This window comes from Podarcis melisellensis (assembly GCF_964234715.1).
Source record: "Podarcis melisellensis genome assembly, chromosome: 7".
In the NCBI taxonomy this organism is placed as follows: Eukaryota; Metazoa; Chordata; class Lepidosauria; order Squamata; family Lacertidae; genus Podarcis; species Podarcis melisellensis.
The window spans coordinates 57403740-57419797 of NC_138539.1; the positions used below are offsets into that span (position 1 = coordinate 57403740).

Sequence of the window (16058 nt, forward strand, 5' to 3'; positions counted from 1 at the left end):
TTCAGGCAATCAGATTTAAGGAATGAAGAATCTCTTAGCTTTAAAAAATATGCACGATTCACCAGGAAATGTTCCTGCACAAATCCTATTGGAATTCATGGAAGTTAGGCAACAACATGGAGGAACTTGCCCCATGGCTTCCCCAGCCCAGAAATTTGGTGCAGGAATAGGGGCTTTGATGTCCTTTTCAACAAAGGGAGCAGATCTACACATGTATTCCTTTGTGTGTGTACATTTGCTCCTACCATTGATGTAAAAGGTCCTTCTTTATGTGCCCAGGAGCTCTGTGTACACTTTCAAGAGCTCTGTGTACATACCACACTGCACAGTGCATGAAGCACAGAACTAGGCTTTTACTGTTCTTATCTCGTACCAATGTGAAATGCACATGCTGTACGGAAAAACAGCCTCAGTTACATTTCTTTTCCTACTGAAAACTTGAGACCAGACCTGCAGGTGGGTTAACTTGGTATACACTTCCACACAAAAGTTATCTTCTTCTTTTTTTAATATGACAACTTTCAAAATTGCACTTCCCAGAAACAGAAGGCGTTAAATTTGGGGCTCAGCTCACAACAGGATATTTTTCAATCATAATACTGAGAAGTGCATCTTCTGATGGTTAGCGAACCAAACCTTCTGCCATGCAGGTTGCTACAAGAATGCATGGAATTCTAGTGACTGCAGTCTGGTAGACACTTGCGTGGAAAAAGGTCCTACTCAGTGGAACCTCCATCTTAGTAAACGTGCATAGGATTTCACTGGTAGACTCTAAAGGATGCTCTTCAGATGACAGTAATGGATGAATTTCTTTACAAAGAAGAGCTTATTATAACTCTTCTATAACAGGACTGGGCAAATATGGAATATCACATTAATGATCTGTCATTTCTATTTAAAAACAAATGAATGATCAGGTGAGGGCATTGACAGGTTCCCATTATGTTCCCACCACAGCAACTCATGCTGCTGAAGAGAAAAGCTGCCCTTTGGTTTGCAAGACAACTTTCTTCCCCAGTAGTACAAGCACACGTGGTGGAAATGAGAAAGCTGCTCCCATTGTCTGCATGATGGTTCTCTCCAACGTGCACGAATATCGTTTTGTTGGACTTTGGCTATAGAGCCAAGAGAACATAACTTGAAGCCGTCCACAATAAAACAGGTATGAACATGTCAGTTAACTGGAAGCAGCATGAAATGTGTGACAAATTTAAAGGGAAGGGCAATCAAATGGTGCTTTGCAAGGGTTCAAGGCAACTATTAAAAATAAGAGAACAACTCATAACATTAATGCTTTGTTCAAGCCGCTGATGGCTGAACCATCCCTTTCAAGCCATTTCCACCTCCTTCCCAATCTGCTCCTTTCCCCACTGGCTGCAGAGTGCAGTTACACTGCATGGGAAACACAGATTCATACACAGGCCAAAGCTGACCTTTTCAAATTCAAAAGATGGGTATGTTTGGAAAGAGAAAACAAACATCAGGTTTCAGATAACGGCTGGACATTTTGAACTTTGGACAACGTGACGGGTATCTTGGATTCTCCAGGCGCCGGGGCTTTGGTGACGGGGTGTGCATGGGCTCTGATGTCTGCAATTCTCTCTTTAAATTTCTGCTGCAGGTACCTTTCTTCTTTGGAGTAGCTTTTAGCAAACGCAGACATCAGCAAGCAGGCCGCCATTGTGGTTCCTCCGATGCAGAACAATATTGCTCCAGCCAACTTGCATATGTCAAGGGCTCTGTTGAACTGCACTGCACGTGTATCCACCACCACAAAATCTTCTACTCCCAGGGCTTCAATTTTGAGCGGCACAAGAAAACCTACGACGAGAACGATGATCCCTGTCAGCATAAACACCGTCCCTGAGATGAGTCCGACCTAGAAGACAAAGAAGATTCAGAAATCAGCAAAGCTGCGGCGTCAGTTTTTTGCTTTATTGTTTTCAGTCTTAGCTATTAAATCTACGTGACATGTCACTGACATCTGCCATCACACCAATGAAACGTGCAGTGCCATTGTGAGCCCCTGGAGGCTTCTGTCATGTAGAATTCGAGTCGACAGATGATTTTCACAACCTTAACTGCATCCGCAAGCAGTCAATGGATACACAGACAATGGAAATTCAGCAGGGATGAGGGCAGAAATAGGAAGTGTTCATGTCCATAAATAGGAAGTGTTCATGTCCAGGCTTATAAATATGTGGGTTCCTGAGAAATGGGATCTGAAACACAATTTTGGGAGAGGAAATGACATTGCAAGGGAAAAGGCAGTCACCAGTCTCCTGTGATTCCAGAATTTACCAAATAGGGAAGCTTCAAAATGGCAGACATTTGACCTACTCATCTTTGTTCTCATGGCATTAATTTTCCCCTACCCAGATATTATAGGGGAGACTTGCTGAGGCCCATAAATATTTCTAATATTTTCAGCATCTTAGTGTGAAGCAAGCTTAAGTGAATTTTTGAATTTGGAGCACCAGTAGTCAAATTCCTCCAAATGTGGATCTGTTGAGTACTCAGTTCTGTAAAATGGGGAATAATGTATGCCATAACTTGTTACATGGATGAATAATATAATATTTATTTATGCATGAAGGCCGCAACCCAGTGCATAGTGACAGATACCTAAGCTCTGGCAACATCAACAGTATCTGAGCACAAGGCACACTCAGAATAATCTTACCTTTTAAAAAATTAAAATAGAAGAGTGCCAATAAATTCAAATTAAGTTTCTTGGGGTGCGGGGCAAATGTGTGTATGAACTTGGAAAAAAGTGTCATAGTAGAGCATGAGACTCTTAAGCTCAAGGTCTTGGTTCAAGCTCCTTCTTGGGCAAAAAGGTTCCTGCATTGCAGGGGGCTGAATTAGATGACCTCCATGGTCCCCCCCCCAGCTCTGTGATTCTGAATTGAACTCATTCTGAATGTAGCTATGTGATATGGGAAGGAATGGAACCTGATGGAATGGTTTGATTGCCTTTAGTAGTAATATGTTAACTATGCACATCCTTCCTTTTTTTAAAAAAAATGACACTCATTATTATTATTATTTTAATAGTCTGAAGAGATAAAAAGCTGAATTTGGATCAATTAGTTCTGAAAATCTGGATCTGCTTTTGGTCAGTGAAAACATGGTCTGTTTGTTTCCACAATTTTAACACTCCAGAGGACTCTCCCTCATTACGATATACTGACACTACAATGCAGCTCTGCCACTAGGGCAAATGCAGCCAATCAGGGGCTCAGAAAATGTTCTTGTTTGCTGCCTGCCTGGAACTGCAAAAACATCTGGCATCTGGAAGGCCACAATACATGTTTGATGAGACTCCACCTGGCTTTTCAGGTCATAGTTGATGCAGACCTGCTGCAGGAGAAATACTGGATAGCTGTTACCTTCCAGAATGCAGAGCTCCACCTGCTTGGTGATCTCTGGATCTGAAAATCATCATCATACTCCCAAATGGATGCTGTGCAGTCCTCATAAAACTGATGCAGGTAAGAGCGAACTCCATAGCGCTGGTAACCTCCTTCCGGGGTACCCTGCTGCGCCTGCTTGGATGCACAGATGTCAGCATAAGCACTCATCCTTCTCCCCTGCAATGAGAAAGGTCAGACAATGGAGTACCACAGAGGCATGGCACAGCTTGCAGGGAAAGCTAAGTAAAAATAGAGAGGACATTTTGATAGGGAAGATATCCCATGAAGAAAACCCTCCAGGCAATTGTACGATCAGACCCTTCATTGGTCCTGATCATAGTAGTTTCCCCCTTAACATTTCACAATGAAAGCATCAGTACAAAACCAAGCACCTCGGGTTAAAACTATCCCTCTCCCCTTGGAGATGCTCAGAATGCATTGACAGTGGAGAGCACAAGCATAGAAAAGGCTGGGATTAGTTTAGGTTGACCAATTGCTGCACAGAGACTCGAAGGATAAGGGGGTGTCCTCTCATATACCATGGAAATGCATTAAGAGAAAGCAGGAATGGCCAGGTGGCTGAAAGGGTGCTGTTAAAACCCCCCAGAAAAGTTTGGTAATGGGTCCGCCATATACACAATTGCTCCCACAAAGAGGATTCACAGATCAATGATAGATCTCCAATAGAAAATATCAGGTTCAGTTGCTGTGAGCTACAGTTGAAAGGATTTCAGGTGGGAAAGCTGGGTAATGCTATTGTTGGAGACTCTTGGGTCAAGCAACAATTCTGGGCCAGATAGAACAATGATCTGACTCAATATTAGGTGGGCCCTATGTTTGGTACTAGATCTTCCCACTTCAGCAAGAGGTGGCATTGTGTTGGGGGCCAGACACAACCTGGATGATGGGCTGGCACAGCAGAGTCCTTTGCAAAGCCAGTGTGCAATGCTGGGAGGACTGGACAGGAAGAAGGACCAGTGGCAATCTGTTTACATACTATCCTAATATTTCCACCCATCCCTGTTGCCTTCAACAACTCAGAAAAAAAGTAAATCTCCGATAAGTTTGGCTAGCCACAAAGGGTTTTATTTAACAGGGATAGGTTGCCATGATACCTAGTATGGCACCTATCAAAACATTTTGTGTGTGTGTAAAAAAATGGTTTGTAGTAGTATGAAGAAATCTAACTGAGTCCATAGTGAATCAGAATCCGAAAACGGACATGTGGTAACACTGCCCTTCCCACGGTAGCTATAATATGAAGACAGGATTTATAGCCTGCCTTTCTTTCACCATGGATGTGATGCAGAACATGAGTAAACACTTGCCTGTATGAGCATTCAAAGCATGCAAGTGCATTGGCCAGCTTTCAGGTGAAGTTAGCCTACTAGTGATCAGCAATCCAAACAGACACACCAATGACACTATTGCCATACACGGATGAGCCAATGCATGATTTAAGTGCAGTTAAATGTTACACAGTAAGCACAGAATATTTTTTTTATGGCTAAGCACCTTTTGCCAAGGTCCACATCATGTCTGTTTGACCCTCAGTCTGCAAGTCCCTACCCTAGTTGATTCCCCTCTTTGTTTCTACACATAACACCAAGAGCACCCTTTCTCTTGCGTGTACTCTTAAAGGGTAAGGCTGTAGCTCAGAAGCAGTGTGTATGATTTGTGGAGGTCTCTGGCTAATCGGATAGTAAGACTGGGAAGGATCTCTGCCTAATGCCTTGGGAAGTGAGCAGAGGAGACATTACTAAGCTTTTGTCTGAGTCAGACTAATGTTCATAATTTCTCACCTTTGTAAAGAGCTTGACATCCCTCGCTGGCTCTGCTCACAGCCCCTGCCCAGAAAGATTTTGAATTGGCTAGCTTACTGCCTTTGATCATGGACTCATGCTACAGCAGCAGTGCCCCAAGAGAATGACCAGCCCTATGAAATAGGCATTTGCTTAACAGACAATTTATCATACCTGTTGCCAATAATCAGTAGCACTGAATAGTCCTTAAAAGGTTTAACTAACTTGCCTACCAATAACTAAAAAAAAATATTCTGGGTTTTTTTAAAAAAGCTACTTACGTTAATCCATGCGGAACTCAGAAGCAACACTGCGGAAATTATTGTAGTTGCAGCACAATACAGCTGTTATAATATACTACACCATTAGCAATGGCTGAGTGCCAGCCAGAAGCTTCTGCTGCAGAGCTTGACTTTTCTCCCTGTGATGCATTTAGTAGGATTATATGAATCAGAAAGTGTGAGTAAGATCAGCACTGAATAAATTTACCTGGTATCCTAAAAATAGCGTGTGATTTCCTTTTATGAAACTCATTGAGACACTTTGATCTAAAGCAAGACTCCTGTTTCTAAATTTAATTTCTTATAGTGGATAAGGTTTCATGTCCTTTTCCTGTCAAGTCATTCATTTTAGCAGCCAGCTGCAGAACAGCAGCTCTGCATACATTACCTATGGTGGAGAAGAGTGTCAACCTTCCTATTTAAATGATATAGAAATCAGACAGAAGTCACAGAATTGGGCACAGACTGACTGCTGCTGCTGCTATTTCCATCACTATGACAACAATCCTCAAATCCCTCGGATTAAATTCTTTCAAGGTTTCAGGTTAAAGTACATTACGTACTATGTTGGCTGCCTGCTATGTGGTATTTCTCCTACTGGTTGAGGAATGTCAATTCTTTATGAAAGTTTGTTTTCCTGCTGTAAAACACACATTGCTATTTCTTTGTCATGGGCACTCAAGGGATTCCAATACCCTGTAACCCAAAAAGAATGTAGCAGTTGGTATACCAGGGAGACAAACGGTTTTTTTTTTAAGCATGATAATTTCATGTGCACAATGGATAGGTATGATAGCAGTTCAGCATCACTTGGGAGGATCCAAAGTTTCTCCATGCCTGACTTAAAGGATGGCATGAGTAGCAATGTTACACCATTTGTGGCCCAAGACTGTGAGGAGATCCACTGTGGATGTTCCCATTAGAAGGTGCAAACATGGGAAATTAGGGATCATGTAAGAGAGGAGTGGGGAACCTGTGGCTTCCAGATGTTGTAGGAGTCCAACTCTCATCAGTTTCCAGCAACTGCTATTCAGAAGTATTACTGCCTCTGACCGTGGAGACAGGGCACTGACTCCATGCTTCATGTAGCCAGAACATAACCCCCCATCATGGCTAGTAGCCAGGTGAAGTCTTTGTTTCCTTGGGCTTTTTAATTTGTTTCAGTCTATAAGAACTGATGATGAAAATAGCAACAACAATGATGCACTATAATTATTCGAGCAATATGAAGCCACTTTTGTCAGTGTCACCTGACTCTAGCTACAATCCAAAGAAGTGTTGAGTTGTAGAGAGTAGAATTTGCCAGCTATGCTAAAGGTTTCTGCAGTCTTCCCTGCTGAAGAGATAAGCCACATGTTATCCAAATCAACGTTTGTCTCTTCAACCATGGGGCCTAACACAGCAGAAACAGCTGGTGAAGCTCTTAATGGCTCAATATGCTCCTCGCCCAAGTGTACATCACTTCTTTGGCTCATAGCTCTAATTTACAATAGTAATTGTAAATGACAGCTAACAAGAAATGCAACAAAAACCAACCCAGTCAGAATGTGACCACAGCTGCACCAGTTACAGTGGTACCTCGGGTTAAGTACTTAATTCATTCTGAAGGTCTGTACTTAACCTGAAACTGTTCTTAACCTGAAGCACCACTTTAACTAATAGGGCCTCCTGCTGCCGCTGCACTGCTGGAGCACAATTTCTGTTATCATCCTGAAGCAAAGTTCTTAACCCGAGGTAATATTTCTGGGTTAGCAGAGTCTGTAACTTGACGCGTATGTAACCCGAGGTACCACTGTATAAGTTTTCTGATTGTAAAGATATCCACAAGTGTCTCATCAATCTGAAGGCCAATTGGAACATCCTTGCAATTAGTTAATTAATTGAGAAGGTCACATTGCCCTTCTTTTTTCTTCCTTCCATTCTCTTGTCCTTCCTTTACTTGTTGCCTTTCTGTTTTGTTTTGGCTAGTTTATTCTATTTCCTGTTCCCCCTCTTCCCAAACAGATGCTGATGCTGTCAAAGAAAACAGCAACACACATCTGTTTGGCATTGCATGTATCCCCAGTCTAATGCTGGAAGTGGCAGCCATGAGTCAGAAAGCAGTTGATGAAAATCACCGCTGAACAGTGGCCCACATCCTCACTGGTGGGCATTTGTTAGAGGCAGCCAAGCCTTGGGGTGACTCACACCCTCTGCTTGTGAATGACAAGCAGAACCAACCACAGGCAGGTGACATCATCAGCCCATATCTATGTGGGGCACTCTTACACATTCACCAGCTGTGCATGAAAAGGTGGAGAGTAGTAGGGCTCATGCAGTAGTGTGCCAGCTGTGTGAGCCATACCTTGCCTTCACTGCCTCCAATAGCTGCTCACTAAAAAGGGTGGGAAAATCTCTTGGTTTTTAGGTCAGCAGCAGTGTCCATTACTGGCCTCTGTCTAACCAGCCTCAACTGCATGCCAGAAACTATGCATGCTGCCCCAGTTGTGGGATCCACACCCACTGCTGGAATCCATGTGTGTCAACATCTTTTTGCATGTGCGTTTCCTAGTTCACCAGGTCATGCACCCCAAAGCCTGCATCTGCCTACATATTGCCCTTACTACACTGGAAGCTGTAAGGGTTTATGGCTTTAACACTACAATTCCATGATGCAGTGCAGCCACAAGCAAAAGCACATGCGCAGCATGATTAAACAGAAAGTGCCACCATCCTGACAGCAGTCAATACTCTGAGGAGGAGGAGGAGCATGGAGCTTGATCAAGAACGCAAGCCCCACAGGTGTTGAGCCAAGGCCCAAGGCCCTTACACTGAGTCCCTTGAGTCCCTTGAGCCCCAGACTCCCAAACTAGGATTTCTAGAGACAGAACCCACTGAAAGACTAGCACCATTTCCATCAGGCACTGCAGCTGACAGGTGACTGCTTGCCAAGGTAGGCAGCACACAAGGCAGGTGCTGAATGACAGGCAAGAAAGAACTGAGCTCCCAGCCAGAAAGCTACCACTTTAAGTGATACTACATGCATCACTGGCAATCACGCTAGCAGTTTTTGTTTATTTAATAGCAGGTGTGTGGGATCTCAATATTAATCAGGACTGCAGCACACAGGGAAGTTAGAAGAAAGCCTTCTGTCCCCAGCTGTGATCCCAGTGAAAATCACCTCCCACGCTACAATTAATGACAAGGAAAAGACTCCCACTGGCACCAATGGTAACCTTCCTTACCTGTCAATAACCACAGCATTTTTAATCAGAATCATGGGTGGGGAGAGAAGGGTAAAACCTTCCTTCCCTGTGTGTTGTGATCTTGAGAAGAATTGCGCACACACCCTGTCTTTACTGTTAAAAACCACTGTAACCACATGCCTGATTGCCAGTGAAGCATTTATTGTGATATATAGTTTTGCCCTAGTACTCGGTGCTCTTCAGGAATGTGGGGCTAAACCTTGGAGGTGTAGTTTGTCCCAAGGAGGACACAAGGCTTCCGTTGAACTCCAGATATGGTGAACTCCAATTGGAGCTATCCGAGATACTGCAACTCCAGCACATGCTACCTGCCTGCTCCTGTTTGTGGCCAGGCCGACGCAGAATGGACCAAGCAATGGACCAAGGGACTGGCTGAAGTTTGAACTGCAAGAGGATTTTCTCCAAAAACACTTTGGCTGGGACTGGGAAAACAGAATTACCAGCAAAATCCCTGTGAATGGTTTCTCTCATCCCTTAAGTCAGCCTTCCCCAACATGATGCCCTCCAGATGTTGTTAGACTCTAATTCTCATCTGCCCCAGCCAGCATGGCCAATGTTCAGGGATTATGAGAGTTGTAGTTCAACACCAGGAGGGTACCAAGTGGGGGAGGGCTGTTTTCAGCAAGCCCCCCCTCCACGAAGTTTTAATGTCAACTATACAAGCTTCCCCATAGAATCGAGTTATGTGGGATCTTAGAGACCATCTAGTCCCATGGATGGCATCACTTATGAAACTTGTTTCTCTTATGCTCTGGGCACAAAACAGCAGAGACTGTCGTCACAAAAGTATGTTAGCTGAAAGGATGAAGCAGAGCAAAAATAACCCACACTTACAATGGAGAAAGAAGACATTGGAAGACTTCTATTTTTACAAAATAAATGTTGATATATGATGTATTATTTGCTTGCATCTAATTGATTGTTGGATAAAATACAAATCTCTAAGGTTGTCTAAGGATGGTAAGTTACATTGGCCCTTTAGTTATAAGATTTAACTTATCCGGCAAGTTGTAGCTGACACTGAAACTTTTCACAGCAGAATAGCTAATGAGTGAGATCATTGAGAAACAAAGAAAATGTACAATCAGATCTTTGGAACATGCAGCTGCCTGGTAGGTAATCCCTTAGCAACTTCTGTTGCCATGGCAAAGGCTGCCTTGCGTGGATTTTGAGCGTTATTACACTCCAGCAGCACATTGCAGGTGTGATCAGATTTGTGAATAGATAGATTAAATGTTGAGAACATGGTTGCAAAAAGTACTGAATGAATCTTTAATCTATTCCATTATATTTTCATGAGTAACTTGAGAGTATGTACCAGTATAATGTGAACCAGTAACATAACAGAAGAAAAATAGTGATGCTTGTCTCAATCAGTCCAGGGAAATGTGAACACATTAGAGCTCTTTTTAGATCATTTATTGGTCCCCATCAGTATTTCATAAAATGATTCCCCCTCCCCGCCCTGCAAGCAGAACAGACGCAGATGCAAAGGAACTGTGGCTTGAGCTGCGATTCAAAATAAAATATTGACTGCAATCCTACAGCTAAATGTGGTCTGGTTGGCAGGCTTTAGGAAACTGTGTAAGCGTGGAGGGTCCATGCTGATGGAACCTTCCCCAGTATGCCCATGAGAAGTTCTGCTGGTGCAGCTGCCTGCCACTGGTGTTCTGGGGTCAGTAAGGGGCCACAAATGCGGTTTCCCAAGGGGGCATGTCAGGAGTGACCTTGAATCTGCAGGATCCAAAGCCCACTCATTAACCACAACACACCCACAAAATTAGATGGAAATTGCACCAACCCATGGTCTAAAGTAGGCTTTTCACTCCCACTGAAGTCAACAGGAGGGAAAACTAAACACCCTGTCTCCTTCCTCTCACCCTGGCCTTAGTAAGCCAGTAGGGCAATGGATGAGGCACTTGCTCTACCATAGAGTCTCCCTCTTCCTAAGGATAGTATTGCTGTGCCCACCATTACATAAAATTTAGCAGATTTTGGATGAGCACATCTGTGTACAAAGACCAACTTTCTAAACAGAAGATTCTGTTATAGTAGTTTTTACTCCGACAAAATAGAAGAAGGAATTGATAACTGTGGACCAGTCAGCTGTTTAAAAGTTTCTTGTTTTTGAACTTAACATGAGTCTTTTTGTGAGTACTCTTTACTGTTCAGAAGTTTGCATGCAGCATATATCTCACACAGAGTGATTACAATTCATCTATATGTTGTTGCTATAATAAAACTAGAAAAATCTATTTTATACAAGCAGTCCTTGAAAAAAATACTAGTTCTTGTTTGTCGTTATACTTACAGATAATGTGAAAATTGCAATAACTTGTTACCTTCTCATTTTTTAAGCTAAAAAGTAAGATTGACTTTAATTATGTTAACCCACATGCCTTCTGTGAGGACAGCAGTCACCTTAATGCCACAATCCAGGGCATATTTACCCCTTCACCCTTATCAAATGGCTAGGTGTTCAGATGACCTTCACTGACATGAAACAGATAATTCATAGAATGCTATCTTCAAAGATAATATACAAGTAGAGCAAGTAAGAGGGAATATTTTTCTGAGATTTCTTTTTTAAAGAAAGCATTGGCAGGCTGTCCTTTTTTGCACTGGAGAGGGGGAAGATGCAGCCTTAAGAGCACAGGAAATGGTTTCAAAAATGGCAGGGAATTATTGTTGCTGATTCAGCGGCGACTGTAACCTTGCAGGTCTCCACAGGTTTGAGTGCTTATGCACTCTGCTGTTACAGGGAGAGAACAACATCTAACAAAGTAAGGCCTTGAAGGCTGACTACCGCTTCTGATGCCCATGCTTATTTGTGCTGCCATGTCCTCTACAGCAGTCACTATCATAGAGGAAGTGCTAACAGTGCTGATCACATTTCCCTCAGCATGCTGGGTTTTACACTGGGAAAATGCAGTGTCCTACAAGTTGCCCTACACTTCTTCAAGGAAGAACATCTGGATCCCCTGAAACACTTGAGGAACCACATGCATCTCTCCAAACAGTGATCTGGATAAGACCTGATGAATGTCAAGTAGTCACCCACCCACTTGAATGAGACATTTAGGGCAAGGGTGAGGAATACCCCCTTTTCTCTTGAAGCTCAAAGATAATTTGTAGGGAGCTGCATGCCAGTGGTGGGCATGACCTGAAGGGTGCCATTTGTAGCATTGCATAGCTATGTGTGTATGTTCTTAACCTTTCTTCCATTTATCTATCCATTCCCCCCTTGCCATTAACACATGTTGGAGCAGATCGCTTGCAATGGGATTCTCCCCCCATCTTTTTGGCTCTGTCCATTTCCTCAAGCAATTCCCAGAGGGGTGGTCCAGAAACCAACTGTGGGCCTGCAGCATCTGGAAGCCCACCTGAAATTAGCCTGAGGGCCATAGGTCTTTAGAAGCCACATGCTCAGCTCTTTGTGTGAAGGCATCTTAACACCTGCCACATTTTGCCATCAGCTTATGCAACAATCTGTTGTTTACAGTAGCACCCCAACAAACCATTGTGGGAGGTGGGAAATCCTCTATAGGATTTCATATCCTCTTCTCTGCCTCTGCCCCATCAATCCTCTTTAAAAGTCCCCCCCAATGGGTAGGCAGGTCATTGTTGAATACTTCTTTGACAAGTTGCTAAGACGATTACCAATAAATTATAAACTCAAGCCATGTTTTGAGAGACACACACAATAAAGAAAAAGTCAGTCAGCTTCATTGACAATAAAATGATTTACCTTTGATTGGCAGACTTTAATGATAGAAGGCTACAGTTTCCTTTGGGGTCTGACTCACAGAACCAGGGCTGAAAAATGGGGGAGGGGGGGAAAAGCTGGGGATACAATGTTACAGGCTTAAAATACATGGAACATGAGAGTCAATAAACTATTGCCTATGAAGAAGGAAGGAAGGAAATGGAGTATGGGGTGTTAGGTTTAATAATAATTAGAAATCAAATTAATACCAATACTAATATTTTTATGTAAATAGCACCTTAAGGTTTCAAGGAGGGTCACATGATGTAAAAAGTAAATATGAAAATCAGTTAAAACAATGTTTAAAAATGTGCAATCAGGTCGCTGGAGAACATTTCTTAGACAAGGCACAAGATAAATCAAAAGCTGCCTCTAGGCCCGGCCAGCAGGGGCATTTGCCGGCTCGTGTCCTTCAGTGCTGTCCCGCGGCTTCCGCGCGGGAGCTCTCCAAGGTGCTGAATGCCAATAAACGAGCCAAGCAACAGTTTCAGCGTCCCAGGCACTCTCCAGCCTGCAAACTCGTGCATTCGTTCCTTATGGTTTTTTTTATTAAACGTTTTTAAGAACCTTCCCCTTTCTACCTGCCAAGTAAACAACAACGGGAGAGGACACTTTCCTCCACTTTCCTCCAATGCCCCCCGCGCACCCTTCATTTCTAACCATTTCGGGACTCTTTTATCCTTCTAGCCCCAACCATAACGCAACGCCTTCCTTCACATCAGCAAATCCTTGGGAGGGGAAGGGCAGTCTGCAAGTTTAAAAAACAACAAAAAAGCCTTCTAGCGAAGGGTGAGGGTTTTTTCTCCCCCGGACGGAAACTCGCCGCCCAAGTTGCAAACACTGTGTCTACATGGCTCCTCCTAAACGCAGAGATGAGCCCTTCTCTCTCCTTCTGTAAAACTGCTAGGACAGAGTATGCAACATGCAGTGAGCACCCGCTCAAACGCACACGCATACTTTGCAAAAACGGATTATTCGCTCCCTGCCTCCCTTGCGGACCCAGATCTGCTCCAGAAGCTCGGTTTTTCTGTGTTTTTATTTGAAAGTAACGCGCAGGGTTAAAAAACAAACAAACCAGAAAAAGCGGCGGAAGCGAACGAGCAGTCTGCAACTAAGAAAGCTCCGGGTTACCTGATCCGCCTTCTCCTCCACCTTCCTTGCCGGGCGAGCAAATGCAGCTGGGTTAGCCGCAGATCTCTCGCGCGGCTCCCATCTCTCGCCTGTGCGTCGCTCCAGCCTCAGACGCCACGTATTATGGACACCCGGCGAGCTCGGCGCGACCCGTGCCTGCGCACTGAGAGCCGCCGGGTGCTGCGCAGGAGGCGGAGCCGCCGCCGCCACTTCCTCGAGCGGCTCAGTAGGACTCTCGGCTGCCTTCGGTCTGCAGGCCTCGCTTGAAAGACGGGACTGCGGCTAGACAGTCCTAACCCCATTTAGCAGGGAGGAAGCCCCGTTGAATTCGAAAGGACTTACTTCTGAGTAGACACGGTTAGGAAGGCGCTGGGAGAAGACCCGCCTGCTGTTCGCTCTTCTGATTCGCGTGCATAAGAATAATAGAATCGTAGTTTGGAGGGACCCCAAGGGTCATCTAGCCTAACCACCAGCAGTGCAGGAATCTCAGCTAAAGCATCCATGACAAATGGCCATGACAGATGGACAGATTCAGCTATGGCGTCCGCCATTAGTCACAGACGTCATGAGTTATAGGGGCCCTTCGACATTATTATTATTATTATAATCAATCAATCAATCAATCATTGTGTTAGTAGCCCACCTTTTCTCCAAGGTGGCATGCATGCTTAATTATTATTATTATTATTATTATTATTATTATTATTATTATTATTATTAATTTGAACCCCACCCATCTGACTAGGTTTCCCCAGCCACTCTGGGCGGATCCCAACAGAATATTAAAAACACGATAAAACATCAAACATTAAAAGCTTGCGTACACAGGGCTGCCTTCAGATGTCTTCTAAAAGTCAGATAGTTGTTAATTTCCTTGACATCTGGTTCTTGACACAGGGCAGGTGCCACTACCGAGAAGGCCCTCTGCCTGATTCCCTGTAACCTCACTTCTCACAGTGAGAGAACAGCCAGAAGGCCCTTGGAGCTGGACCTCAGTGTCTGGGCTGAACAATGGGGGAAGAGATGCTCCTTCAGGTATACTTCTCCTCCTTCTCATTTAATCCCCACAACATCCCTTTAAAGTACAATTTAAAATCATGCACCACTGAGCACAGCATGTTGCAATTGCTACACCAGCCTCTCTTTTGTCTCTGGTGAGATGCAACATCTGGAGTCTTAAAGAGTCTATACACTCTACTATAAGCCAAGGACTTCCTGCTTTCACTCTCCCCAGCCATTCAGGACTTGGATAATAGGCAATGCATTGCCAAAGGAAAGGTGATCCTTACCATCACCATGATTGGAAAGAAGAAGAAGATATGTACATAGCATGTATTACTAATTTTGGGGGTAAGCTGAAGCCGCTGTCAAGGTGTAATCTATAAAGCAGGCTCTGGGACAAGCTCCCTTAGATGTTCTTACAGAGATCAGATGCTCAGACTGAAGAGGCAAAGGAAAAGAGGAAAATATGACCCTGCCGGCCGCATACTGCATCTAACAAACTGGCAGGTTGCTCTGCTTCCTGGCAACTGGTAACCATCAATGGCCCCCAAGAGCAGCAGATGACTAGCTCAAGGCAACTGTTGGCTTTTTCTAGTAGATGTACGGAGAGCAACTGAGAAATCCAAACCCTTGATCTTTGTCCTAAAGGGGATCTACATGGAATGGAGGTGTCTTTCCACCCGGCCTTACCCAGTTCTGCTAGACTCCACCAGTGGGAGAGCTCTGCCACTGTTGGTGAAGCACTGCTAGTGAGGAACACCACAAACCACCCTCCTAAAGGCAGACAGAAGCTATCACTGGCAGCATCCTCACCAGCAGTAGCTGGAGGAAAGAACTCAAAGTGATATACGAAAAGAAGGATTAAAAATGGATATATAACAGGAATAAAAGCAACCTGTAATACTTACAATCATATGCATAAAAGAGCAAATCCAACCCTACCCACCCACCGCACTAAAAATATTCAGAGAATTAAACTCCAAAGGCCTGGGTGAATTAAAAGTGTTTTTACTTGGCACATAAAGTATTTAAGTGTGGCTGCTTCATTGACTCTTTCCTCCTCATAAAATTGTTCACTGGGACTGTGGCAAGGAAAGAAAGAATTAACCCCCATAGTCCTGCTTAATCTCCTCCTCCCATGCATGGGCACTATTAACAGTAAAAACAAAAAGGATGGGGCCCTAGCTCATTGGTAAGAATACCATTTGCATTCAGAAGGTCCCAGTTTCAGTCTCTGGCATTTCCTGGTAGTGCTGGGAAAGATCCCTCTCTGAAACCACAGAAAATGGAGCCTCCTGCTGCCAGCGCGCCGCCGGAGCACAATTTCTGTTCTCATCCTGAAGCAAAGTTCTTAACCTGAGGTACTATTTCTGGGTTAGCGGAGTCTGTAACCTGAAGCGTATGTAACCCGAGGT

The 16058-nt window shown here is 44.0% G+C and overlaps 1 protein-coding gene across 1 annotated transcript; it reads right to left on the reverse strand.

Annotated features, from left to right (window-relative positions):
- Positions 1-234: 234 nt before the first annotated feature.
- On the reverse strand, positions 235-13764 carry NRSN1 (neurensin 1). Its single transcript, XM_081919286.1, has 3 exons — positions 13642-13764; positions 3393-3593; positions 235-1879 (listed from the first exon to the last, which is right to left on the reverse strand). The coding sequence occupies exons 2-3, from the start codon at positions 3582-3584 to the stop codon at positions 1481-1483; spliced, it is 591 nt and encodes a 196-aa protein (XP_081775412.1). The 5' UTR covers positions 3585-3593; positions 13642-13764; the 3' UTR covers positions 235-1480.
- Between the last annotated feature and the right edge of the window lie 2294 nt (positions 13765-16058).